The sequence below is a fragment of the Emydura macquarii genome, unplaced genomic scaffold (assembly GCF_026122565.2).
Source record: "Emydura macquarii macquarii isolate MOO-44397 ecotype Brisbane River unplaced genomic scaffold, CSIRO-AGI_Emac_v2 contig_3477, whole genome shotgun sequence".
In the NCBI taxonomy this organism is placed as follows: domain Eukaryota; kingdom Metazoa; phylum Chordata; order Testudines; family Chelidae; genus Emydura; species Emydura macquarii.
This window is the reverse complement of record NW_027133614.1, coordinates 1,450,806-1,478,363: the sequence shown is the minus strand read 5'-3', so window position 1 is coordinate 1,478,363 and position 27,558 is coordinate 1,450,806. Positions and strand designations below refer to the sequence as shown.

General features: G+C 47.5%; 1 protein-coding gene across 1 annotated transcript in view; it reads right to left on the bottom strand.

Annotated features, from left to right (window-relative positions):
- The window catches only part of CACNA1E (calcium voltage-gated channel subunit alpha1 E), a 315,011-nt gene that overhangs the window by 156,674 nt on the left and 130,779 nt on the right, over window positions 1-27,558 (bottom strand). The window contains exons 6-7 of the mRNA XM_067535176.1: window positions 23,252-23,357; window positions 22,493-22,632 (exon numbers count right to left, since the gene is read on the bottom strand). Coding sequence (XP_067391277.1) covers window positions 22,493-22,632; window positions 23,252-23,357 — 246 coding nt within the window. The remainder of the gene's footprint in view (window positions 1-22,492; window positions 22,633-23,251; window positions 23,358-27,558) is intronic.

The window sequence follows — 27,558 nt, the reverse complement described above, 5'->3', positions numbered from 1 at the left end:
TGGCTGAAAAGTCCAAATCAATAAATGTTGTCAATTGTGTTTACATTCTAGTACCTCTGAGGGGGCAGGCAGAGAAGCTGAGATTTCTCCCATTCCTTCTGACTGGTAACTAGAGCCTGATGGCTGGTTACCCAGCTCTCCCCCAGAAGGAATTCTAGTGTTATACTCTGGCCAACAGAAAGTGCATTTTAGAGCTGGGTCAACTCCATGCTTTAGGTTGCAGAGGTGTCCAAGAACCTTTCCTTCAGCTTCACATGCCTCCAAGTTTTGGGGTCATAGAAGCATAGAAGATTAGGGTTGGAAGCCAAATAAGACTCAAATGTTAAAGCAAAACCCAATTTGAAACCACCAAGTTTGACACAGTTTTACACCTAAACTATTTGAAACTGCATTCTGGAGAACAAAGACCTACCCTTGGCGATGCACACCTCTCAGCTGGACAACAGCAGAGTGATATACCTGGGCACAAAGCCTTCAGTGCTTAGGAAACTCCAGTGCTACAAAACACTGCAATGCATCTCGTCAGCAACACAGGTTACTGTGAGCACATCCAACTTGTCCTCTGCTCCCTACGCCAACTCCCCATAGAATGCCCAATCAAGTACAAGGCCTTGGGTCTTATCTTCCAGGTGCTCCATGGCCTGGTCCCTGGGTATCTAAAAGCCCCTCTGAATTCTGGGGCACAATGGAACTCTCTGCCATATGGGTAAAGCTAGTCTGGGCAGGAACCAGAGCCTTCTCGGGGACCGGTTTGAGACTGTGGCATAAACTTGCCCAGTAACAAAGGGCCATCACCAACCTCCAAACCTTTTGCTCCCAGTGCAAAGTGCATTTCTCTTCCCTGCTTTCTCTAACAGAAAAATAGAAGAACCCATGTGTGTGTGTGTAATCAAATTGCCAAACAAGACACTACATTACACACACTTCTCCACCTACAGAGAGGATGAGAGAACAAGCATGGGACAGATGTTAGTCATGTCACTGAATGCACTATTGGAAGGCATTCAGATACTGCAGTGATGAGCACAGTATAAGAACCTATACAGAGTACTTTGGATGCCAAGCCGTAAATTAACCCTAATTTATCTGAAGGGTTGGGGACCAAACCTTCTTCAAGGAAACCCTGTATCAAGACGATACACACTGCTCTCTATTAGTGACTAAGACCGGGATTCCCCCAATGTGAAATATTCATTGTCCCCCCTTAGGGAGGTGGGCCCCAAGGATCATTTCAGATCAGACTTGCACAGACTATTTAAGCAAGACCCTTGACATGCCGAGCAGCAGACAGCTCTGAAATCTGCTTGCAGTCAAAAGGATCACTGTGGGTATTTTTCCTTTTAGGGTCCAGTTGTCAGAAAGATGAGCTTGTATTACGCACACAAAAGCAGAGGGTCCACACTCAATGGAGTATGCAACTGCCCTTGCACACACTTTGATATACACAGCAAGGGTCACTTAAGAGTAAAAAAATGACAGAATATCTCAGATTCATTGCTGAGAAGGCTGTGTCCATTCCAGCATGCAAGGGTATACTGGTCTCAAATATTACCAGACATGTGACTGATCCGAACACCTGGATCCCCAACTCAACACCCCCAAACTCTGGAGAAGTTCAGATCTGGATCTGAACCATTTCTTAAGCCTATCTCTAATTATTAGTAGCACACTCAAATAGTAGTAATAGTTAACCAGGTGGCTGTTCTAAGTACACAGAACTGCATGAAGGAGGCACTGAGTCCAAAGTGGATCAAAGGCACTTCTCAATCTGCCACGCCCTAGAGGTGGGATGCAACACATAGCAAAGACTCAAAGGAGGGTCAGAAACAAAAATCACTCAGGATACTTAAAATGCTGTGGGATTCCTTCCCTGGATGCAAATATCTCTTTCTAGATTCTCCGCTTCGTGGCTTTTTTGTTTCGGTCACAAATTACTATTCAAAAATAAAAGTAAGGAGACACCAAATGTGTGCAGAATGCAGGATCCTGCGGACTAAAATGAGTGGCCTTCCTCAGAATGAGAGATACAGGCACCTAAATAGTCAAAAGCTGTCTGAACCAACCCCCCCGAGCCACACGTACTTGAACTTTGTACCTCTGGCTCATCTCCACTCACTGGGCAGAAATGTTTAAGGTTGCATTTGATATTAAAATTCCTTTTGTACAGGGTTAATAAATGATTCACAGATGTCTTAATAAATGGCTAATCAAGACCAGAATACAACACAGCACTAGTTTTTTTAGAACCATAGTTAGGGGAAACCCCATAACACCTTCTACAGAGGTATTTGTTACCATCTATAACACACACTATTCAAATATGTAACAACAGGTACAATTTTCATAAGCGCCTCAGGGCAAAAGGTATTTTCCTAACTCCCAATGGCACCTATTGATTAGATGTTTTTGACAATCCCACTAGGCACATATTGGCATCTTTAGGCATCTAATACCTAAAAAAATACAGTGCTAAGACTTAGGCATTTATAAAAAATTTTACTCAACATCTATTAATTAATTATTAAGCCTTTTAAAACTACTTCTAACTGGAACTTTATTATATAGTGTAATCCGCATTCGCATGTATGTGATTTTTAATTTATTGAAAAGAATCTCATTTATATGACATTTTGTTCTCATTTTCCTACAAATCAAATTACTCAGGGCAAGATCTGAATCTGACATCATTTGGGAAAGATCCTCTTTGGGTTATTTTTATTATTTGCTTTTCTCCCTGTTAAATGTTACAAAGACAATTTAAAGAGCTCAAGAAATTGTACCAAATACGCCAAAATGAAATAAGGAACAATCCTGATATAGAAAAACATAGAAACTTGTTTAAGACAATACAGAAAACAAGTTAGAACTAAACTGTTTACAGAATATCAACCTGCGTATTTTGGGATATAAGCCAACCACTCACTGCCTGGGGTTAGGAAAGAAATTTCCTTTCCTAGTCTCCCACGGACATGTTGTTGCTTAATTTTTCATTATGGGGTTCCTTGTTCCTTCTTCTGAAGCATCTGGTGCTGGTCATTGTTAGAGAGAGATACTGGAGTAGATGGACCATTGGTCTGATCCAGTCTAGCAATTCCCATGTCCTTAGAACAATTTAAATTCTACCTAACAGCTATAATAAACACAATTTACTCAAGGCTGATGCACTAATAATTATTGCTTATTTTTAGACAAAGACCCAAACTAAAATTATATCTCACAGTCCATGTTATTGGAAAAGGCTGCCAGATTGGTCTATAAAAATCCCAGTGAGCTCATGCTTTTGATCATACATATTGAAAAAAGAGAGCGAAGGCGTTTTATAGGTCATACAGGCAAAGGGTTCGTTTTAATTCCTTCAGAACGAAAGAAAAAAAGATTTCAGGTGAGAAAATAGGAGTGAGAATCTATTTGCATGATGCAAATGAGGGCAGAGGCAGGAGGGGATGTATAAGCTAATGAGCAAAGTGCAATTGATTAATGAGCAATCACAGGCAGGAAAAACACACCTTGGCAAATCTGATATTTTGTGTGTGCAACTGGGTGATTATTTATTTACAGCATTTCAATTTAATTAGAAAGCTCCACTCCGTAACGTGTGCTTGTACATTCATTGGCCCTGACTCTGATCCTCCTCCCTCTGTGTAATTCCATTGGGTCAGATCCCACCGTCTGCGAATTGGTAATGGTTTAGAGAAGTCAATGGAGCTCAGGGCCCCCACATGGGGGGGAAAAAGGATACACTTTACCGGGGCCCGGAGGCCCTGGTGGGCCCAGCCCAGGCTGCAGCCTCCATTATGTGTGTGGGAGGAGGCCCGTGTTTCAGGTTTGTACTGGGCCCAAAAAAATTATGCTTGGGCCCTGATGGAGCTATACAGATTTGCTCCAGCTGAGGATCCGGCCCCAATGATTTTAGTGCTGTTACTCCTGATTGATCCCAGTATGAGGGAGAAAAGAATCAGGCCTCTTCTGCTTAAGTACAAAAATATATCTCAAATGTTTCATTGGAGCAATACTTGAGATGTAGCTCTCAACCCACCACTGGTTAAGTGGATTTACACTGAAGTCACTGAGGCCAGAAGTAGGATCTAAGAGTACAATGGCACACACACACAAAAACATCCATGTTCCTCATGCTCCACTGCCTTCCACTTTGAATAGTCATTAACAGCCGTTCGAGTGTGTGCAAAACTCTAATTTGATAGCATTTTACACCCTATTTGCTTTCATGTTGCACTGGCAGCAATGACTAAAAAGGGGCAGAACAGTGAAGAGTCAGGCCTCATGTGTCCAGTTTTACTCGTTACACTAAATGAGTGATTCACACGCCCATCCTCCCCTCTACGTCCCTTCTCCTGATTATAAAGCTGAGAGTAAGGGCAACATTCCTGTCACCCTTATCCTGGGATTAGGCAGAGGAGTTAGCGAGATAGATGGAAATCTACTTGCAAAGGGCATCAGTACAGGCACCTAACGTTAAGACAGGCAGATGGCAGTCCCTGTTGTGGGACAGATGATAAGAAGTACCTCCAAAGATATTCCTTGATTAGTTTTGCACACTGAGATTCTTTTTAGATGATTATTTCTCAAACTATGAAGACCCATGTAATAGTGGGATGTCCTGGCTGGAGATAAAGACCTTTCTCCTGAAGCAATCAGAAGTCCAAGAGCAATGAGATGACAGGCTGAGGCAGACAACAACCAACTCAAAATCTCGCCAATCAAAGGTTGTCGACTGACCAATGAACAAATTAATATTTACAATTAAATGGAAAGGCCGCTCAAGGGCTACACAGCCACTTTATTCTGCTAGGAGGCTCCTTCACAATTAATAGAGTGGTCAAATTATTCACGGCAAATAGGTTAGAAGAATAATTTATTCCTTTTTTTTCTGCGGTGAATCAATCTCAGTTTCTGCAAATGGATCCATTATTATTATGTGTTTGCCCAGTACTTCAGACAAACAAATTTCAGCCTAGGGAGTGTTTGCAAACTCTTTACTTGGACTCTCTATTATACGTTATTCCTGATTGTTCAACTGAGCCACATGGTATCATTCCCAGGCCCTGCTTAGATTGACTGAAACATCTGAACAGGGGAAGAAAAAATAATGATGAGTGAATTCACATTCCCCCGACATGTGTGCAAACAAAATCCCACGAATCTCCACAAAAAACGACTAAAAAAGGGTATGAACATGGACAAAGCAAACAACCACTCAGAATTCAAATGACTGTTTGTGAACAGGCTGCTTTCGCAGGATTTCACCCGCTTTCACAATTAAACAGAGGGAAAGGTGAACATCTGGAAATGACTGACATTTGTCTACGTTGCTACTCCTTTTCCTCAGGGATGCAATTCCCACATCATCAAACTCCTCTTGAACCCTCCTCAGCTCTGAAATGCCAATTAAGTTGTACCCCATGGCCTAATGATTGTCTAGATGTTGTTTTATGTTGTTCAGAGATCATCTTGGTAGTAGGCGTCTTTCCCAACCTGCTTTAAAACACAATCCACACACTGGGCCCACATTTTCAACTGGTATACGTTAATGAATTGCAAGAGCTTCATTAGAACTACACCAATTTACACCAGCTGAGATCTAGTCCATTATGTGGAGTCCAGACTTGCTGCGACTTCCCCCATCTTGATGTTTAACTTTACTAGCAAATAAATTAACAATAAGATAACACAATGTTTAATCCCCTAGCCTTATATTCAGGCATGGCTACTGCTCCTTGGGTTCCTACCTCAGGACTGGTCAGCCCATACCCTAGGTCCTCTTTGCCTCAGATCCAAGATCGCTGTAGGCCAGAGGTCGCAAACTGTGGGGTGTGCCCCAGAGAAACATTCAGGAGGTGTGGTGGGACCTGGGCCAGTCTCCATTGGGGGCAGGGAAGGAACACCACTCAGCCCCATTCTGCTCCAGCTCTGGGTCCACAGCCGACTGCTGCCGGGCTGCAGCCCTACCCCCAGCCTTGGCCCCTGGCTCCTGTACCTGACCACGGCTCCACTCCCAGCCCTGACCACAGACCTAGACCCGCCCTCACCTGCAGATCCAGCTTCAGCCCCGACCCTGGCCCCAAACCTGATCATGCCCCTGCTCCCAGCCCCGGCACCCAGGGGTGGCGCAGGCAAGGTTGGGGGGGCTACATAAAAAGTTTGGGGAACACTGCTGTTGGTAGAAGGCCACTCCCTCTTCCCTTATATGTATAAACAAGCCACACCTGCAGCACAAAGTCAGCAAGATTCACTTAGCATCTCCAAGCAGGATTAACCACAGGGCTGGCTCACAGAATTGCCAGTCTATTCCTGATACTGCCATCCTCATTGTCTTTGCACCCTCTTGGAGTCTCTCTGTTATTCTGTACCTGAATACTGTGATATATCGAGGGTGGCAGGAGAGTATACAAAGGGAGGTATATCAGCCCCAGGATGATCAGGACTTTATTCCCTGCAGCCTAATTGGAGTCATGAGGGGGCAATTAGGAGCCAGCTGAGGCCAATTAGGGATCAGCCAGGTGCTCCACAAAAGGGCTCTGCCCCCTCCCCCCCAAAAACACACAGTGCACAAGCTGGAGGAAGTAGAGGTGTTGTGCTGTGTGGAGCGAAGGAGCAAATTGGAGCAGCCAAGTGTGGAGCGGAGGAGCAGCTCAGATCAGACAAGTGTGGAAGAGCGGAGGAACCCCAAAGAAGGTACTGAGCCCAGCAAGGGGCAACATGGACACAGGACTTGAGAGGGTAGCAGGACTGAGGGGGGAAAGTAGCCCAGGGGAGGAGGCTGTGGCTCCAAAATACAGAGCCAGTAGTCTGCAGCTGCTGTTCATAGGGCCCCTGGGCTGGGACCCAGAGGAGTGGGTGGGCCTGGGTCCCTCCCTCCCTCCCTCCCCCAGGGAAGATGGGGAGAGGGAGTACAAAGGCAATGCTGTGTCCACTGCTCCTGCAGCCCACCAGGGGCAATTCAACTCCCAGAACACTCTAGAGCAGACTTGAGACTGCTGTCAGTTTCGCTGGCTAGTAATGGGTCTACTGGCCATTATGCTAGCAAGGGTCACCCACCATGCGAGGAATTCCAGCCCCAACATAAACCATTTAGACAGGAGTGAGCGGGGTTCAGTTGCTGCCGCGCCCCCCCCGGTCTCCAGGCACTAAATATGCTTACTACTGTAAAGACTGAATTGTTTCCTGTGTTGGACTCAAGATGGTCAGTACCTGAGGTATCCCAGAACAGGACTCCCAAGGGCTCTAGTGAAGGGTTAAGTTTGTTGGGGAGGGAGACATTAATGTTCTCCTGTTAATTTTTTTATTTAACAGTCAATAGAAATGTCTCAACCCCAAACTCTGAATTTTGCTGGAGTTTGGATCCAGCGTTGAGTTCCACACAGACCATCTGTATGGGAGATGAACCAAAACCCTGGATCTGAGCACCCCTGAGTTGCGGGGAAGTTTGGGTCCAGATCTGATCCATACAGCTCCAGATCATCCTTCAAAATTAAGTATCCTCCTTCTGAAAGTTTTGGGTTCCTGTTCACACAGCATGTGAAGTTGCAAATGTGTCAGCTGATCTCACCTTTTCTGAGAGAATTAAAAAAAACATGTATTTTTAAAAAAACACGTATTAACAGCCTGTGCGAGCTGTGAAAAAGGCTGTGAATTTTACACCTTCTAGCAGGCCTTTTCACATGTGCTTCCTATCCTGGAAACTAAAGCCAGAGGAGGTCAAGCATACCACAGACCTATGCAGGGCTTGGCAGCAGTCATTATGGCCCCATCACAGATAACGAGAACCTGTACTTCTCCCTATACTTAAGACTCTACCAATTTCACTCTCATTTCATAACTAATCCTTATTTTGGAAGGGGGATTAATTCAATCTAAGAAGAACACAGGAAGTCATTTATAGCAGACAGACCTGTGGAGGGATGGTGCAAATGAAGTTCAGGATGGTTCCTGCCATCGGATGACTATTCATTAACATATGTACAATGAGTTAGTGAGCTCAGTGCACAGGTGCCCAAATCACACTGACACCGCACCTGGCTCCCTCCGGTTGGCACTCTCAGGCTGCGTCCATACTGTGGTGGGTGCCCTGATTTCAGTGCCTGGTGGAGCCGTACCTCGGCAAACCCCTAGCATGTCAGGATAAACCACAATTTGCATGGATGCAGTTTCTTAGGTCTCAAACACTGCAAATGGCAGCTTTGCCTGTCTACACTACAAAATTAGGTCCACCCAGCTGTGTCACTCCCAGGTGTGAAAATTCACTCCCCTGAGAAATGCAGTTCAGCTGACCTATGCGTCAGCAGAGATGCTGCTAGGTTGACAGAAGAATTCTAGCTACTGCCTTTTGGAGATGTAGATTTACTACAGCGATGGAATAACAACCTACAGCTGTGCCGCTGTAGCATTTCCAGTGCAGACACACCCTAGTATGCAGCTACACTGATTGCTGGCCAGTGATGGCTGAAGTTGTGGCAAACCCCAGTGTAGACAAGATCTCAGCAGAGATGCAGAAGATTGACTGGGCACAGAGACTGAGCTACCCTCCCAGCCCTAGAGGTGACTGTGCCAGGGCAGGGCAAAAAGGAAAGAGAACAGCCTGAGCTGGCCCATAGTTTTGGGTGTGGCAAAGAAAATCTAGTCTCGGAGCACCCTGTAGACTCTTGTGCAACCAGCCCACACGAGCTTATGGAGGACACTACGAACTGGTGCTCAGCATGCTGGGGAGGGGGAGCAGGGCTGAATGACCCCCAGCCCTCTGTGCCCATTGCTGGATCTTGTGATGACGGGTGCATGATCTGACCCTGGGAACGCAGGTAGGAGTCACAGCTCACAGGGGCAGATCCTGTTCTCTTGGGTTGAATCTCTTCCATTGTTCTGAAGCCTGTCCCTTTATCACTATCCCCTTCCACAAGCATGACAGAGTGCAGGAGACAGCCCCCTCCTCTGCCTCCATCCCGCCACCATTACAAAAACATGCCAGCGAAGACGGTGCGCTCCCAAACCCAGAAGCACACCCGACAGAGAACTGGTCTGCTACTGACTGGTATGAAATTCCCCAGGACTCCCCTCAGCGGCACACCACAAGGCTCCTAAAGCCATTAAGCCCCAAGAGGCTTGTCTGCACAATGCATATGTCAGAACGAAGGGTTTGGCTGGAGGAGCTGACGTTTGTGCAATGTTATTTGAATAAATGATGCTGTGGACTCTTAAACTAATTGCAAAGGAGACTGGAGCCTAGCCCCAGCGCAAACAGCACGGTCACCAGACAGCTCCAGATGCTCTGCCAAGCACAGGACCTCTGCTCCCAAGGCAATCACTCCCCAGGGCCAGCTGGCTCCAGCACGGTCTCAGCCAACGAGGAGACACTCCCAGCATCTGCACGAGTTCATTATACCTCCTTGGAGCTGGCACCAGCTGCAGCTTGAAAGCCAGCTCTCCGAAATGCTGCGTAGCAAGGACATCTCAAACCAAGGTCCAAAGGCAACCATTATCTCTTAAGAAACCAAGGAAAACAATACTCCTGGATTAGGGATTGGATTGTTCTGTGAGAGGATCCTGGGCTGTAAGTCAGTGCCCTGATCTTGCCCGCACCCTACACCCTGCCCCAGAGACACATACATCTAGACTACACGGTATCGAGTCAGGCTGCGAAACTAGGAGAAACTCGGTAGTTCTGACTGAGTTTCACTCTGGTGCTTGTTGGAACCCAGAACTCAAAGCAACAGCTGGGATATAGCGTGCACATGGTTGGAGAATGTTCAAAGACACCCCCGTGAACCAAAATTGCAGCATTCCACGCAGCTCTGACGGAGTTTGGGGCAAAGCCTAGTAAAGTCAATGGGAGCCTCTTGGTGGATTTCAGTGGGCTGATTGCCAGTGATTGTCAGGAGACAAGCCCAAGTCACAATGTTCAGATCCCGATCCAGACCCTGAGGGGAGTTTAGCTAGGGTGCTCTGGCCTGGGCCCAGTTCTAACACTTAGCATATATTCAGCAATAAATAATGTCTGTCAATACAGGTATCTGGTTAGGAATAAACCCTTTGATCTCTTTCCCTTAGGTTAGGTTTCTAACCAGAACTCCATCCAGTCAGCGGGTTGGAGCTTCCACCAGCTGCTAGGCAGCCTGGGACTCAATGGCAAGAGGTCTGTATTAACCCAAAGAAATGGAGATCAGAGAACAGGGACAGAGCTTGGTTTATTCTCTCCTGGCTGAGATGATGTGAAGGTTTGCCGTGTGACCTAGGACTTATATCATGTAGGAATTCAGGTCTCAATCCCATTTCAGCAATCGCAGAGGACGTCACAGTGGGTCATGCTGGCTTGGAGGGAAGAGATCTTAAGTTTTCTGTAAGGTCTGGTTGGTCCATGAAGAAGAAGGGGGTAATCCAGAAGACAAGGCGCTGCGGGGGAGCGACAGGGATTCATTTCTGTACAGACCACGTCTCAAAATGTGGAACGAGGAGATGCGTGAGGACGGAGTGAAGCTTGTGGACTGCACAGCAGAGGCAGTTTGCGTAGCTCCACTGACTTCAGGAGAGCTTTGCTGGGGTACACCAGCTGAGAACCTGGCCACACACGTTAGTAACCTCAGGAATCCAATTCCCACAGGATTTAAAAATAGACGAGTCTTCTAAACTCAGTGCGTTCCAGCCTATGGTAACCAGCTCCTTCTGTTCCCTGAACCACCTACCTCTCCACTGCTGGGCTGTCCCCTAGCCCTCATCTCCCCCTAAATCTTTCCTCAGAACTGGGCTGACAGGGGCTAAGAGTTAATCTTCCTGACACCACGACCATCTATAACAGAGAGTTAATCTCCCCACATCTGGTCCTTTCGGTCTAGTTCTCTAGATAACTCTGGACCATTTGCCACTCCTCACTGCTTGTCTGGCCAAACGGAACCATGCTTCTGGTCCTCTGCGCAGTCCTACCCCTTGCTCTCATTCTCCATCAGCACACTGGGACTGGGGGGTTAGAGGAGAGAACATACTTCGCTTCCGAGACAACACAGGCACAACTGACAGGCCAAACATTTCCAAACTTTAAATCTCAGACCTGCTTCAGCTGGGGGATGTTATACAGAACTGGGGAGCCTGCCCCACCAGGCAGAGTTAGAATGGATGGAAGGAGGAGGGGAACAACAGGCAGACAAGCAGCCAGGAGGTTGAGTGTTTCCAGGTGAATGGTCTCCTAGCACATCAGCTGGCTGTGAGGACTCCATCCGGCAAGGTGCCAAGCACCTCATGGCAGATGGTGCTGGGAGCCCTCCGTTGCCACTACAGTCAATGGGAGTAGTGCACCCTGCCCCTCGAGCTCCTTACAGGATTGTACCTGGAAAGTCTGAATGGAAGGTGACAGGTAAAACATTGTTCACAGGCAGAAAGACAGCCTGATCCTGGGAGCAGCTGAGTGTCCCAGTCACATCAATGGGAGTTCCAGATGCCCAGCGCCACTCAGGATCAAACCCAGAGATGATGACAGAAAATTAGTTGTCTCTACAGTCACCTCATGGGCTAGGAGAAGACCATGACTGAGACTCAGACTGCAGGAACCAGATGGCCTCAGTCAGGTCTGTGTGGGAGACACACACACAGGGACTCTCTGACTCCATTCATTCAATGAGGGTGGCAGGAGGTGCCCCTGGAGACATGGCTAATATGCTGCCAGTACACACGTCTCTGCCTGTAGGAAGCCAATCCCTGGCTCTCCTGTGCCCCCACCATCTGAATCCAGACAAGCCACCCACAGTGCGAACCCTCCCTTCTCCTCCCACATACCCTCTCCTCCACTAGGCCGGGAAAATGGCACTGCCGTTGCATGAGGTGACGGTGTCACACACATCCTGTCACCGTGGCATATGGCACATGAATCATTCACAAAGCCTGGGAATTAATTATTCATCCACTCCAAAGACTAAACACTTTACTAATTGTCCTGGAAGAACAGAAAAGGGGATAAGAGGGAGGGAGATCGGGAAGACATCGTGTAGGTAACCCGCAGCATTCGTGATTCACTGATTTAATGAAAGAAAGGGGTCTTCTCAGGGTTGATCAGAAAATTAGCTTGTTTCCAGAATGAAGGTTGCCCCTGTGATTGTTTGCTGTATAGGACAATCTCCTGCATCAGCAAACAGCCACATTTCTGTGGCCATGTAATGCTGCAGACTTCTCCATGACAGTCACGTCGTGATAGTGCTGCTCAGGGCCTTTCAACATTATATAAGGACTCCCTGATGTCATGGTGTCTCCCCTCTCTATGGGTCTTTCTATCCAGGCCTTCCAACTTTCCAGTCAAGAGACACTCTCAGGTGGCTTAGACCCACATTGTCACCTGCCTTCAAGTCTGAATATTTGCTGAGGCCTGAATGTGAGGTTCAGAACAGCCACTCGGCCCATCTCTGGGAAAAGAAAGCAGTCCTGAAAGGCCCTTCCTCCCTGCTTTGTACAGGCAGCAGGTCAGTTAAACACCTTGCAGAGCAGGTGTCAGATGCTCCCATTCTGAGCAGGTCATGTTTTGGCAGGTCTTTAAATGAGGACAAACATAATAGAGCAGTGCTGAAGCACACCCACTGCATCCCAGGGCTCTGCACGTTCTCAGCGATGCCCTCACCTAAGAGGTGAACAGACTTGAAGTCATGTTCAATTTAGCTCCATGCAGTGGCTGTTGGCAGGTGTGATTGGACCCCACTGCTAGCTGGAATGTCTGGGATCATTCTCAGCTCTGGTGGAAAAGAGCCCCACAACTATGAGCCACCTGCCATGAAACACCGATCTCCTTTCCCAGGGGTCTCTGAGCCATGGTCCCAAATGTGAGCAGCTGTTGTTACGGTAGCACACGGCTGGGAATACCAGCAAACACGCTAGGGGGATTCAAAAATCGCTGCCTGTGCCAAAGGGAGGTGGGCAATTCACCGAGCTGGAAGAGGGAATCTACTCTAGAGCAATTAATATAAATGAGATACTTTCTCTCCCAAAGAGAGAATAGGCTTTTAGAGCCTTTTAAGCCAAATTGGTAATAAAGAGAAAACACAGCTAAAGGGACACAATTACTGCACTGTTTTTATATCCAGTGGAGAGCTGTGAGTACAAATAGAGAGATACCAGCACCCGGATGAAGAAACAGAGGTGCTTTAACATGGGATAACACACACGTACACACCCCCAGAAACAGGTATGTCAGCTCCCACCTTCCACAGGAGGGGAAAGATTCCCTGCTCATCCTCCCCCACCCGCTTCCCTGCTGGGCAGCTCCTGACAGTGCATCAAACTTTAATGGGTTCATTTCTCAGCAGTGCACGGGCTGAATACAGATGGATTGATACAAGGCACTCTGATGGCTCCCTTATTCCGAGGAAGAATAGGATACCAGGGAGAACGGGGGAAGGAAACAAGAAGAGGTCTCTTCAACACAGAGCCTACATTAAGGATCCAAAGCCCATGGGAGTAAATGGAAAGACTTGGTTTCAACAGGTTTTGGATCAGGTCCAAAGAAAATGTACTTTCTGCCTTGCTTGGGTGTTCAGTTAAAGAGGTGCAGGTAGCATTTTACAGCGTGAGACAGATGAGAAGAGCCCCCAAACCAAGCCACCTTAAGTGGGGCACATCTGAGAGACAGCATTGTCTAATGGATTGTCCAGGCCTGGGAGCCAGGAACTCTGGCATTCTAATCCCAGCTCTGCCAATGACATGCTATGTTGTCTTTGACAAGTCAGCTTCTCTCTCTTAGGTCATGTCTACACTAGAGAGCTTACAGCAGCACAGCTGTACCGATGCAGCTGCGCTCCTGTAAGATCCCTCGTGTAGCTGCTCTATGCCGATACGAGCGAGCTCTCTGGCTGACATAATTAAACCACCCCCAAAGAGCAGTGCTACCTATGTCAGCCGAGAAAGAGCTCTCCTGTCAACATAATTAGCCCTGCTCATTGGGGGTAGTTTAATTATGTCAACCGAACAGCTCTCTCCCATCGGCATAGAGCGGCTGTCCACAGTGGCGCTTCTGTTGGTGTAATTTATGTCACGCGGGGGGGTGTGTTTTTTTCACACCCCTGAGCGACATGAGTTGTACTGACATAAGTGGTAGTGTAGACATAGCCTTAGTTTCCCCATCTGTACAATGTGACGCTGGCCTCCCAGGAGTTTTGAGGATTAGTTAATATGTGGGAAGTGTTAATGTCTACCAGTGCTAGGTGCTAGATAGAGGGGGATTAGAGCACAGCTGCAGTGGAAGCAAAGAGATCCATTTAGGAGAAAGAGAAGATATTCTTCCTCAGGGTAAAAAGAAACCTTGCTGACAGGGATCAGGGCACTGACTGGAGCAAGAATTGCAGGTAGGCAGAGAGCTAGGCAACAATGTTCTCTTTCACCTGTGAAAATGGAGATGTTTGCTCTCAGGAAATAACTTGCTAAGAATTCTGTGTGTATGTGTTTGTGTGGGTGAAAGCAAGACAGCATATGTACCCATATACCCATGCACAAATACACCCATAGGAGGGAATGACTTCCCAGGCTCTGCACAGCCACCTCTGTGGCACCATCTCCTCTTGTCCATGGACTTGGAGAACACACATTGTCCTCCACCAAGCCTGAAATGGAATCGGCCCCAGAATGCAAACCCTCTTGTTCAGAGCCACTTCATGCTTTATGGGGTACCAGGAGCAGCCACCGGGGCAGCATTCCTGTGGAACTGCATGGCTGTGGGTTTGGGGGAAGGGGAGCAGCAGGCAGAGACAGAGGCCAGCCATCCACGCATAGGACACTGCAGGTCAGGACGATCCTTGGAGATGCAAGCAGATCTCAAAGGATCTGCGAAGTTTGGGGGCTGAGCTGCCTGCTACTCTGCTAGTATTGAGGGGGGACAAGAGAAAAGCCCTTCCTGCCCCCTTCAATAAGAGAATGTGGAGGCAGTTCTGGGAAGGGAACCTCCCAGCTTCCTTCCCCCTCACAGCACCCCTTCCAGAGGGCTTCCAGCAGGAGACTGGGATGGGGCCCATGCCCATTACGTAGGAAAGGTGTAACCAGCTACAGGCAACATATTCTCCAGAGCTGCCCCTCTGCCTCTCAGACTTGTGTAGGGGTTTGCAACAATGATAGAAACACAGCAATCTAAAAAACATCCCCTGCATCTCAGCCAAGCCATGGCACAGTGTGGGTTCTATCTGCAAAGAGTATTTCCCAGAGAACAGCACAGCTGGGACGGGCTGCATCAGCAAACACTGGCGGAGGGGAGGGCTCTCACCCGGAATTCGCCTCAGCCCCACAGAATGGAAGATCTATGACTTAGAGGCTACTCACCTCTCATTTCGGGGCAGGCTGGCCAGCTGTGAGCTGGTTAGTGGCAAGGCATGTGTACAGAAAAGCCCAGAAGTGGCAGGCTCTGCGTGGCGCCGCCCCCTTCCACAGTGAAATACTGGTGTTCGTTCATTCTTTTGTTCATTCATTCATTCACTGATCCGTTCATTCATTCACCCTGGCCACATTCCCACCACATGAAATACCTTAATGAAAACCACAATGCCCCCAGGGCTTCCAAGAGGCATTCAGGTGCAGCAGCCATTATTAAACTCTTCTTAAAAGGCCTGAAGCTAAGACTTATTTTATTGCCCCAATTTATTTATCCTGGTATTACAGTCGATAATTCATCTGCTGCCTCCCGCATCATCACCACTCACACAGAATGAAGGCTGTGGGAGCAGAGGACCAATGAAATCTAGCTTGGTTACATTGATCCTCACTCCCGCTAAGGTAGGTCTTTAAGTCCTTCCCCAGGAAAGTCTATTCTCTGCATTTGATGAGTGCAAATGTCAAAGAATTGGATCTGGGAGACGTCAGTGAGATTTGACGGATCAGCAGGACCACGCTACAGAAATCTGGCCTTTTGAAAAACAGAATCCCTTTGCTAGCATCTGCAATTAATAAAAGCTGGGTCTCCATACAAGTTTGCAGAGACTTTTTTTTTTAATATTAAAAACATTCTCCCAGCTCTTTCTCTCCTGTGACTTGTTAGTGTATTATTACTGTAATTGTTATAAAAAAGCCAATACAAATTCTATAATACTAAAGAATCACTGTGTGCAGAGCACACCCATCTAACCATTTGCAAGGAGTTAACCCCTTTTTTCCCTTTCCCTTCTTTCTATTTCACGTGAATTTAAAGCGGGTGAAAGGTCCCTGACTGACAGCCCTAGGGACAAAAGGCCTCTCTAAATTGATGGAGCAGGTACTGCATGGTGGGGCATCGGCAGTGCAAGCTTCTCCCACTGTCTTGTCAAGTGGATAGGCCATGATTAGGGAGCAGAAGGGAGTTGATTCTCCAGGCCCATTCAGTCCTGGTGTCTCTGCTGAGACTAGCAGTAAATATAGTAATTGGTGTCAGGAGTGGGGTCCCTGTTTACATAAACGATGAGTGCTAAGATTCTACATATGTTCAATAGGCAGTTTTCTAATGTTGATAATTACGCTGATTTCCAGCCAATATTTGTCCATATTTGATCCTGGCCATACTATTCAACAAGAGCTGTCAATTCAAATTTCAAAGTCTGGCCAATTTTGAGTTGTGTGTGTGAAAAAAATGAATATAATTATATAAACCAACAGGGGAAAGCATATTTCCCCACCACACACACACCCAAATGAAGGACTGAATTTTGCTCACATTTAAAAATCTCATCCTTTCAGATGAAAATCAAGCATGGAAAAAAGCATTTTTTTAGAAAATTACGATGATATGGAAATATAGATAAGAAACTTAACTGCAGTGTCAGCTGTGGCACTGGCAGACCAGATGCGAGCTCATGCCATGGCCCCAAGTCTCACTGAACACTTACAAATGGACAGCTGGAAACCACTCTTCCTCACCTGTGTGTTAGCATTATCAAAATAGATATTAGATGTTAAGTTGATAAGAATGTGTTTAGACTTTATAAAATGCTTGTAGGATGCTGCATGTATTGATCTCACTTACAACCTTGGTGTAAAGTTATATTGAGTGTTTGCTCTGTAAACTTCTGTAATTGTGTAACTCACCAAACAAGAAAAGAAGAATTAATCAAGATAAAGGGCCCCTCTTGTGTACAAGATGGCCCATTGAAGGCAAATGAGTTATTGTGTTGCATCAAAGGTGAGAGGCCCTATTGACTGCATTCCTAATTCCTTCCAAGAAGGAGAGACCTACCCATGAACCCATCCCATCAGTTTAGACTCTGGAATGAGGGGGATAAAAATCCTTGACAAGGAGAAACTGAATCTCTTTTATTCTGTCTGAACTCTGAGGGGCAAAGATTCCTAAACATAAGCAAAGAGATCCCCATACTGCTTGGCATGGGTTAGCCCTGAAAGACATTTTGAACTGACAGATTACTACATCTCTGTCTCCTTTAAAATCACAAACTCATTTGTTTGCATGCTTTAATCTATACATAACTCTCATTTCTTTTTCCTAGCTAATAAATCTTTAATTGGTTTATTATAGGATTATCTACAAGCATTGTCTCTGGTGTGAGATCCAAGGTGCAAACTGACCTGGGGTAAGCTACTGGTCTCTTGAGACAGGGAACAACCTAAATATTTTGTGGTATTTGGTATAAGTGATCATTTATCACATACATAAGGTGGGTCAGGTAATAACTTTTATTGGACCAACTTCTGCTGGTGAGAGAGACAAACTTTCAAGCCACACAGCTATTCTTCAGGTCATTTATCACATAATCCAGCTTGCCCGGGTGGCAAGATAGACTTGGAGTGTCTGAGGGGACTGTCTTTGACTCCGTTATCAGACTATTGTAGTACTTTGGGAGTTCACATTTGTTACTGGGTTGGTGAAATCTAATTATAGAACATACAACCACTCTGGGGTGTCTGCCCTATTTTCTGACAGTCTGCCCTGAGATTAGAGAGACCAGATTGGGGAGATAATATCTTTTATTGGACCAATTTCTGTTGGTGAAAGAGACAAGCTTTCAAGCCACCCAGAGCTCTTCTTCATGCCCTGAAGTTGGCACTCTCGATCATGAGTCACTCCAGAAAGAGTGACATTAGCTACCAAATAGATGATATAATAGTAGTCAATTCCAGAATCATTGAGCTAAGAAACAAATATTGACTGAAGCAAAATCAATGTCAGCACAATAGTGGGGCAGATTCTCAGCTGGCACCAGCTGAGAATCTGCCCCTTATTCAGGGAAACATGACTCCAATATAGGTACAGTATTGTTACATATCATCCAAATGTTTCCATCATAAAGATCTGAACGTCCCCCCATTATGGCCACAGATTTCAAAAGTATAACAACTTTTCCTATTAGACATTTTGTAAAGGGAGGGAAATGAGCTACAGATCTATGAAAAAAGAACACCCAGTATTAACTCCTAATGAGCCAGGCAAGAACCAGATATTTGTGTGTGCTGAGTGGCTCATCAGAGAACTAGTCAAGATGCAGTCAATTATGTATACATTCTGATTGATTGACATGGCTCCAGACTCCTGAACTGTTTAGCTCCTCAGACAGCAACAGGATGGGCTTTTTTGTAAACTCCAGAGCAGTTCCCAAGGACTATTCCTTCCATTTCAGTGACAGTGTCCTCTCTCCCCCAGGAATTTTTTTTTGATACCCAGGAGGTTTCACCTGATAAGCCTTGAACAACCTGTACACCCCATTACCATTCTGAACAGAGATTTTTAAGCTCAGACACTCAAATATTTGTTGAAAGCACATTTCAATCTGCATATTTCATTGCAAAATCCTGCATTTGAACTCTGCTGATTAGTTATATAAGTCATCTATGCAGGGAGCAGAAACAATATTACCTGACTTACGTAACTAACCAACCCAGCATGAACTTCACAGTGCAAATATTCACCACAAGCTATTCGTGAAAGATTGACAGTCCAAGAATTATTTGCTGAAGAAATTCACTAATCATTTAGAACAGCAAATACACTTGGGAATTTCATGAACAATTGACAAATCCATTACACAAAACAACAAAACTTGTTCTGCATCTTACCCACAGTTCCTTCCAACACAGTGCCCAGAGCAGCAGGGATCCACAAAATCCCACATGGTGACAGATGCTACACATGTGTTAGTGTCATGAATATGCCACAGCACTCAAACCTCAACCTACCTCATCTAGTTACACAAGCTTTTACTTCTCAGGTGTGACAGCATGGATCTTAGTCCAAACACAGAACCAGGTCTTGGGTGGGTTCGGACAGTTGGACTCACATATTGCAGGGGCCTCCTTACAAGATCCTTTATCCGTCAAACGTCAAATATAGTTGGCACACATCTCTTGTCTTTCTACCAATAGTCATCAAACTGGTACACACTCCATCCACCATCAGTGAGACACCAGTGAAAACTCTGGTAATGCTTTCAGCTATTCCACAGCTATTGCTCTGCCCAGGTTTTGTCGTGCTGACGTGAGGATCAGCACATGGGATGGATGTTCAAACATAAGGAGTGTCCTGGAATGGTTATAACAGCTAGTGACCCTCAGAAGAATGGAGCTGGGAGCAGCAGATTGTTGATCGTTGGCAAGGCAAGAGCCATGCAACAGCTGGCATGAGCAAGGTCTCATTTGAGGCAGGCAAGGGGAGTTACTGCCCTGGGACTCACCACCAGAAAAGGGAGCACTTTCCAAACAAACCCCGAGACCATTTGTTGTTGATGCCTATGCACTTGGTAATTGGGCCTTTCGGAGGAAGGTCCCTACATGTGTCAGCACCTTGGGTTGTATAGAACTAAGAGCCCTTCCTGGACAGTTGATTCTCTGGCACCAGGCCCAGAACATGGAGAAACTTGGAAAGAAATTGGGACCATGATCATGAGTGAGTAATCGCTGAGTGCTGACTCAGCCTCATGACAGTCACAGTCAGCAGGGAGAGAGGGGAAAGGTCACTGGTAACCTTCCCCCTGCATGCCAGTGTTTCCCCATGTCCCCACACTGGGAGGAGGCCTGAGCCAGAAACCCCCTCTGCCACTTCTCTGGAGGGCCCTGGTGAGGTGAGGGCTGTCTCCATAGCTCCTGCCCTTACAGCTCCCCTCCCCTATCCCAGGGCATGCTAGGCTTTTTGATAGACAGATCCAAGCCTGCTCCTCCTGCTTATTCCCCTCAAGCTGGTAGGGAGCCAACCCCGATCCAAAGCCCATCGGGCAGCTTCCCTTCCATGTTTGTGTCAGGGTAAATAGGAGAGGAAGTTGTCTTCCCTTTTCTTCAGGAAACGGGGCGAGATAGCCCTGCAAACACCACTCCCCACTGTGACAAGCACCAGACCAGTCGCAGGAGCTCATCTGGAAGCCTGCTTCTCAGGGGCTATAAACCAGGGAACCTCCATCCTAGAAAGAAGAGAGGGGATTGCCCATTCCACCCCAGCGAGGGCAGGGGGTCGGGGGAAAAGGAGGGGGCTGAAAAGTGACACCGGAAAGACACTGATCTGTCCCAGCAGAGAGGCCGCTGCTTCCCTACAAGCATTCACCTGGCCCAGGAGCTTGCTCGGAACGCTACCAAGAAGGTACCGAGATAGGCTCAACCTCACTGACTCCTGCTGCCACCACACGCCAAGCAATGCTGGGTGGTGGGGAAGGGGAAACAGCAGTTGCCCAGGCTGCAGTGCAGAGCAGCACCACCAGCCATGCCCTCACCATCTGGTGTGCCTGACGACGAAGGACATTGATGCACTCACTGGATTTGCCTTTCCTCCCTGCTGCCTCATTGGCTTTAGCAGCCAGACAAGTGACTGAACTCACTGCAATCGAACAGGTGCTCCCGCACGTACAGTCCCAACATGGAATCTCTCCCAATGCAACGTGGAGTACCGGCCCATCAGCACTCGCTGTCAGGCAGTTGCAGCCATGAGCAACATCTAAGCAACAGCCCTTTGAAGGAGATAGCCAGTCCCACCCTTAGCTTTGTTTTATCCCATCTCCGCAGCCAGCTCACCAGGTGGGAAACCCCCACCCTCAACCACAGCGCTCCAGCCCCTCCTCTTCAGACCGTATACCAGAACATAAACTTCCCCAGCAGGCATGACAACGTAACTGTAGCTGGAACTCTGGGATTCAGATCTCCGGGACTCCACTCCTAGCTCTGTCTCTGGTTAGGTGATAGACCTTGGGCAACTCACTTCACCTTAATGACTCAGTTACCTAACCTGCAACATGGGGGGGAGTAATAAGACAGGGGATATGCCAGGCTTTGTTAATGAAGCACTTTATAAAGTGCGTTGAGATCCATAGATGACAGGCACCATCTGCTTCTATATATTAAATTGGCTTCTTTGCATGGGCCGGCGATATCTCAATCCGCATACAGGTACAAAGGAACAGAGCTGCTGTCTGGATGGGTTTTTCCCCTCTTTGAATCCTCAGCCTCCACAGACACCAGTTTCTACACACTGTGCTACCAGAGGTCCTAGTCCAAGGGGGATTGCACTTGGGAAACTAAGGAGTCGTGCTCATTTGATTTGTCTTCACAAATTATTATAATCCTAGCAAATTTACCAAAAGAAGATGACATTTGTGTGCTTTCTCATTATCTTTATGGAGATTGTTGTGACATCTCCCGACAACAAACCTAGAGGTGAAATCTGGGACCACGTCACAAACCCAGGGCTAACCACCAGTCGTGTGACACCCAGTCCAGCCAGCAATTCCCAGTGGTCCAGAAGTGCTTTGTACACAGCCATCCATGAAGTCAGCACCCCTCAAATACACCGGCATAACAGATTTCTGAGTGAAGCGCTCTGTGGAAATGGATTCCCATCTAGAACTGCTTTCGTTTTGGTTTTTCTTAATTTTATTTATTTTTTTACTGAGAAAGCAAAAGCCAACAGCCAGCACTAGTGACTGGGCCCCAGAAGGCACTTTTGGAGTGAGTGGTAAGAGAACCTTTCCACGCCCCAGGTCTGAAACTCTAACATAACCCTTGCTTCCAATACCAGAACTGCCCATCTCCTCACCAAAACTATTTCCCCTTCAGTTTAAACAGGGACCTGCCACACCCTCCCACCTTCCTTCTCTGCTTTCCCACCACTGTCCTCAGAGCCCCAGTGTCCTGGTCACACCCCTCCTCTAGCTGAGGAGAGCTGAACATGACTCCATCCAGCACATTAGAGGCGAAGTCATTCTCTTGCCTGTGAGAGTAAGCATGCCACCCGTGGAGCATGCCCAGCCCCTGCCAAGCTGGAGGAGCGAGGTCCAGGACTAAAGCAGACTGAAGAGCAGCTCCCAGCCTCCCATAAGGATTAGTAAGTAGCACTAGTCAAAGTCAGCCTCAAGGGAGCCTAGCATTTGGTTAATGATGTTGCAACTCAGACATTTGTGCACTTTCCCTCCTTTGGGGATGTATTTTAATCCCTGACAATGGATTCAATAGGGCAATTGTCCAAAGATAGCTCCGCCTTTACATTATTGGGACCTGCTGTTGGATCCTACCACACAGCACCTTCCTCATCAGTCTTTTGGTCACCCCACTTCACGCACCGATAAGAACTTACCCACTGAGGACCACGATGAAGTCCATGACGTTCCAGCCATTCCGGAGGTATGAGCCCTTGTGGAAAACAAATCCCAGAGCAACTATTTTAATTCCAGCTTCAAAGCAAAAGATCCCAATGAAGTAAGGCTCTGTCTTCTCCTGCAGGAAGGAACAAAGGAGATTGGTGAGAGAGGGAGTCGCAGCAAACATCCAGAGGGGAATGCTGCTTGCACCTTTTTATTTAACTTTGCGCTGGAGTCCACCACACTCACTACTCGACACTGGGTCTCACTCTGCTGCTCTGCTCTCGGTACATTCTGAGGCCCCACAAAAACCTTGATTTATAAACTGCGGGGCTCAGGCCTCAACTCTGTTGCCCAGCTGCCCTCTCTTCCCCAGTTTCTTCCTGATGACCCTTTCTGAAATCCACACGAATGGCAAGTATCCCTGAACCACTACCCCCCACCCCTGTTGGCAAACCCTCCCATCCCAGATGTTCTCAGAGAGTTGGAGAAGTCTTTCAGAAGCATGAAGGGACCAGAGAAAAAGCTCCCACCCCAGTCTGTCCTTCCCCAAAGGCAGGCTGGGATCACCAAAGTCAGAGAGACAGAAAGGGGATCACACCTCTAGTTTTCTGAGCAGCTGTAGGCACCAGAGGCTTAAACCTCAGCAACTGACACGTGTTCACCAGCGGGCTTGCCACCAACTAACACCCACGCAGTGAGAAAGCTGCAGCTGCTTCTGGGAGAGAAGGGAGGTACAAGAGAGAGGCACTTACTAGTCTTCGGGACATGGGGGTCTTGTCATCCTCGGGGAGGTGCTGCTCCAGTGCTAGGACGATGCAGTTTGCAATGATGGTTGCCAGGATCATGTATTCGAAGGGCGTGGAGGGGACAGTTAAGGAGCAGAAATGACATAACAGAGAGGGAACAAGTCTCTCACCCACAGACTCCCTTTCTTCCTCACCCTTGGTCTCTGCTTGTGACTGCTCAGAAAGCGATAATTGTTTCTCCCCATGCACACGCACAGACATAGCACAGCCACGAGATAAAGCTTCCATTTTCCTCTGCTCCTAGGAAGTGGGGTGAGATCTACTGGTTATACTGTTTGGAAATGAGACAAGTGATGAGAAAAGAGCCAAAAGCAGCAAGCACATCAGCAGTTCCTCACCAGGGATTCAGTGGGGCCCAGCGCTTCTCTTTCACTGAGTAACTACAATGCCAGCATTGGTGAAGGAAGGAAGCCAGCGCCGATAGTGTGCAATACAAGGGACTGGGCGCCCAAAGTGATCTCCTTAGCCATCAGGTGGGAGGTAGCTTTAAATTAGGACCCTAGAGGATGCTGGGGGGCCAGAATACAGGTACAAAGATGAATAAGTACAGAGGTTTAAAATTGCCCAAAAGCTGCCCTCAGAGCCCAAATGAAAAGCCAGATGACTCAGCAAGCCTACCAGGCTGGGGTGCAAAATATCCCAGGACTTCCAATCTGGGGGAAGGGCTTTATCTTCTCTAGAGAAGTCCAACGCAGCCAACTCCCCTTCACCAAGTTCTGCTGGATATGTGGAGACAACTCAGCTCTTCGAGGTTCCTTCATAGCCTCCCATACTCTCACACCCCGCCTTTCCCGCTTAGTCCTAGCTGCCATCCTTAGGCATTCCCTCACCCCCACAATTTCCTTGGGGGCCCATTTAGCCAACAAGTGTCCAGGATGTCATTAAGTACAACCCACAGCATGGAATTTAGCATCAGCCACCCACATTTATAAAAGCCTCACTCATCCCAGCTATGCTTGGAAATTATAGACCAGTTCAGACTCTTCCGTTTTTGGCTAAGACCCATGACAGAGAAACACTGGGCTTACACGTGCATCTAATTGATTTCAGTCTGGTTTCAGGCAAGGACACAGGGCTAAGCTTATCCTTTTGAGAGTCATGAATGAGGCACTCCCTACAAGGGACAGAGGAGATCCGTCCTTCCTTGCTGCTATTAACGTGTTGCTCAACGTATTCTGCTGCATTGCCCGGCTGATCGGTTGGAGATGACTGAGAATGTTTGGAACCCATTTGGGCCACACCTGATAGAACATTCCCCGTCTGTATCATCGGTTCAATTCCTGTCAGCATTGTAGCTCAGATTCTATCTGCAGTTACCTTGGGATCAATGCAGCTTCCGATGCCTCTAGGAGTTCTGGGTGACACCCATTTCTCCATTGCTTTTGAGAGGGTTATTAGACATCTTGGTGCTATTAGGCAGTGGGGGAACATGATAGTGGATGGCTTGGAACTGGCTGGAGAGTGAACTACAGCTCTGCAGGGGGGGGGCTCTCTTGATTCTAGTGTATCGCACAGCCCAGTACTAAGCATGCTGTCAGCACTTCACAGGCAATAAGAAACAAAAAATACAGTGAGGTGGAAATTAGCTCAGCTGGGTTAAAGAGGTTACATGAGGAGATTTTCCTCCAGCCGACCATTCAGCAGTAGGAAGTCCCTCAGAGGGCCAGCATATCCAGGGCCTAAAGGTGGGATTTTCAAAAGCACTCAGCATTGGCCAACCTCTGCTCCTGTCGGATTCAGTGGGAGTTTCACTGTTGATTTCAGTGGGTGCAAAGTGAGGCCGATGGTGCCTGCTCTTGAGAATCTCATCTTGAGTGCAGCTGATCTTAGAAGATTTGGTGTTAACTGCAGTCACAAGAATCACAAGGTCGACTCCTGCCTTTGCTCTGCTGACGTTGCCAGCCCTGCTTGCCTGATTCTCCACAAGCACTTTCATGCTCTCAGGCTAAATCCATAAAGCTACTGCCTTGACCGCCTGAAAACATACCTCTTCTGTCATGCATAAGGACTCTGCCCTCTGACACAGCTAGGCAGGTGGAGAGCTCTGCTATGGCTGAGGATTGCGTCCACCCCAGGATATCGGTTCACCGGGTTCCCCCAGCCCACCTGTTATGGCTTGGATTCTAGATTGCAAGCTCTTTGGGGCAGAGACTGAAAGTGCCTATTTGTTTGTTCTGTGCCTAGCACATTGGGACCAGACCTGGCTGGCCTCTAGGAACTACTGCAAGCTGCACATTAACAACAGTGCAGGCAGAGCTGCTTTTTGCCAGCCCGACGGCAGCTGTAATTCTCCCATGCTGATCTGACAACTGTTATTCAGGAGGCCCTTTGTGCTGCCGAGGTCAGACTGCGCAATATACACTTAATGTGGGCACTGAAAAGGCTGATCTGTCAACTCCTGCCATTATGTGGCAGCTCCATTATTGCGGGAGGCTGGGCAAGGGCAAGCTTTTGGGCCGGAATGTGCTATATAGGGACAAAGCATTAATATTATTACTATTATTAATATTACCTGCCACTGTGCTCCCTTCACTGCCTGGCAGAGTGGGCAGGGATTGACTTTAAAAGGTTGGGGGCTGACTTTTAGGGCCATTAATGGCCTGGGTCCTAGATACCACTTCTGACTCCCTGGGGTATGTTCCATCTGGCCCTTGGGGAGCCAAGGCGATACGGCTTCCAGAGTCAGTCAGTGGGCCTCTGACCTCAGAGCTTCCTCCCCGCATTCAGCCCAAACACAGGCAAAGGCCTTTCCAGAGCACATCAACGCACCTCTCTCTCCAAAAGCCGGTGTCCTAGCACACCGATTGCACTGGCACAGGGATACTAATCGCTGTGTTTCAGCCTCATGAACCTGAGCTGCATAGGGCAACTCTCCCAGGATCTGTGCTTTCAGGACTGATCTGCAAACAGACCCAGCCACGCGACCTCTCACTGAAATCAGTGTCACCATCCAATGTTTATAACACAGGAGTCCCCAGTCCAGATACGGGACCCAGCGTGCTGGACAATCATAGGAAACGGACTCTCCCTGCCCTGAAGATGACAATCTACCCTCAGTGGCGCTTCAGCCTGGAGTAAGGAGCCATGTGTAGACCTCTGTCTGTAAGGCCTGGCATTTAGATCCCAATCAGCATGGGTGCACCTTGCCACCCACATGGAGGTCCAAAATTTCCAAAAAGCGATGCCTCCATGTTCAGTTATCCACTCGAGATGCTTTGGGGCACCCGAGTCTCAGAAGGTTGGTGACAATTTGGGCCCTTTAAGGCATCTCAAGTCGGCCCCCCCAAAACAGACGTACCCAAAATCACTGGTCTCTTTGAAAAATCTGGATCAATGACTTCAAAGGGCCCTAACCCAGAGGGAAGGACCCCGATGCATCAATCTGACTGCAGGGCAAGAGTCTGTATGTGTTTTATCCTTAAGGAGCTAGGGTCCTTTGGCAGAGAGGTGGTACAGCATACACACAGCAACTAATTATTAGGATTATTAGATTTACTCCCTTCAAATTAGATTGAACCTACTACAAATCACCTAGATATTAATATTCTATTAATTGGGGGAAGGTGGAATAAATGGAGGATCCTTCGCCTTTAGAAGAGACCATGAACCCTAGCTCCCCAGATCCTTTGCTCTCAGGCAGCTGTGTTAAACAAGGTGGACACGTAAAGAATTCCCTCTTCCCATCTGACCTGCTGCCCAGCAGAGCCAAAAGAAAGCATTTCAAACTGAAAAGATGACTAAATCCTAGTCAGCAGCCATCGATCATCAGCACGTCTTTGTAAAAAATGTACAATTGTCATCAATGAAAACAAGCAGACGGGCTCTGCTTCCTAGCCCCTGTTACCTCGCAGCTGGGGAAGCAGGAGGAGGGGACGTTAACTACACTGCCATTTCAGGATGGAGAGTCGTCACGTTTCAAGAACCGTGAGATACTGATGGAGAAGAGACTCCTCTTTACTCCTGCAGGTGAAGGCTCTTTACTAAGTGAATCAACTGCCATGCTCCCACCTGCTGAGGGACATTTTCCTCCCAGAGTTCGAGAGGAGGCAGTAGGGAATAAATCCAGTGTGCCAATTCATTGTACCTGCTGTGTTATGAGAATAAAGATCTTGGGCAAAGTGAATGTGAGTGGCTGTTTATATGGCAGGCAGGGGGTCTCCACAGGTGCCTCCTTTAAACTTTGACTTGATCTTCCCTTTAAAAGAAACGGGGTGAATTGTAGAGCTTGTGACAGTCTGGGAGCATTGTGGGGC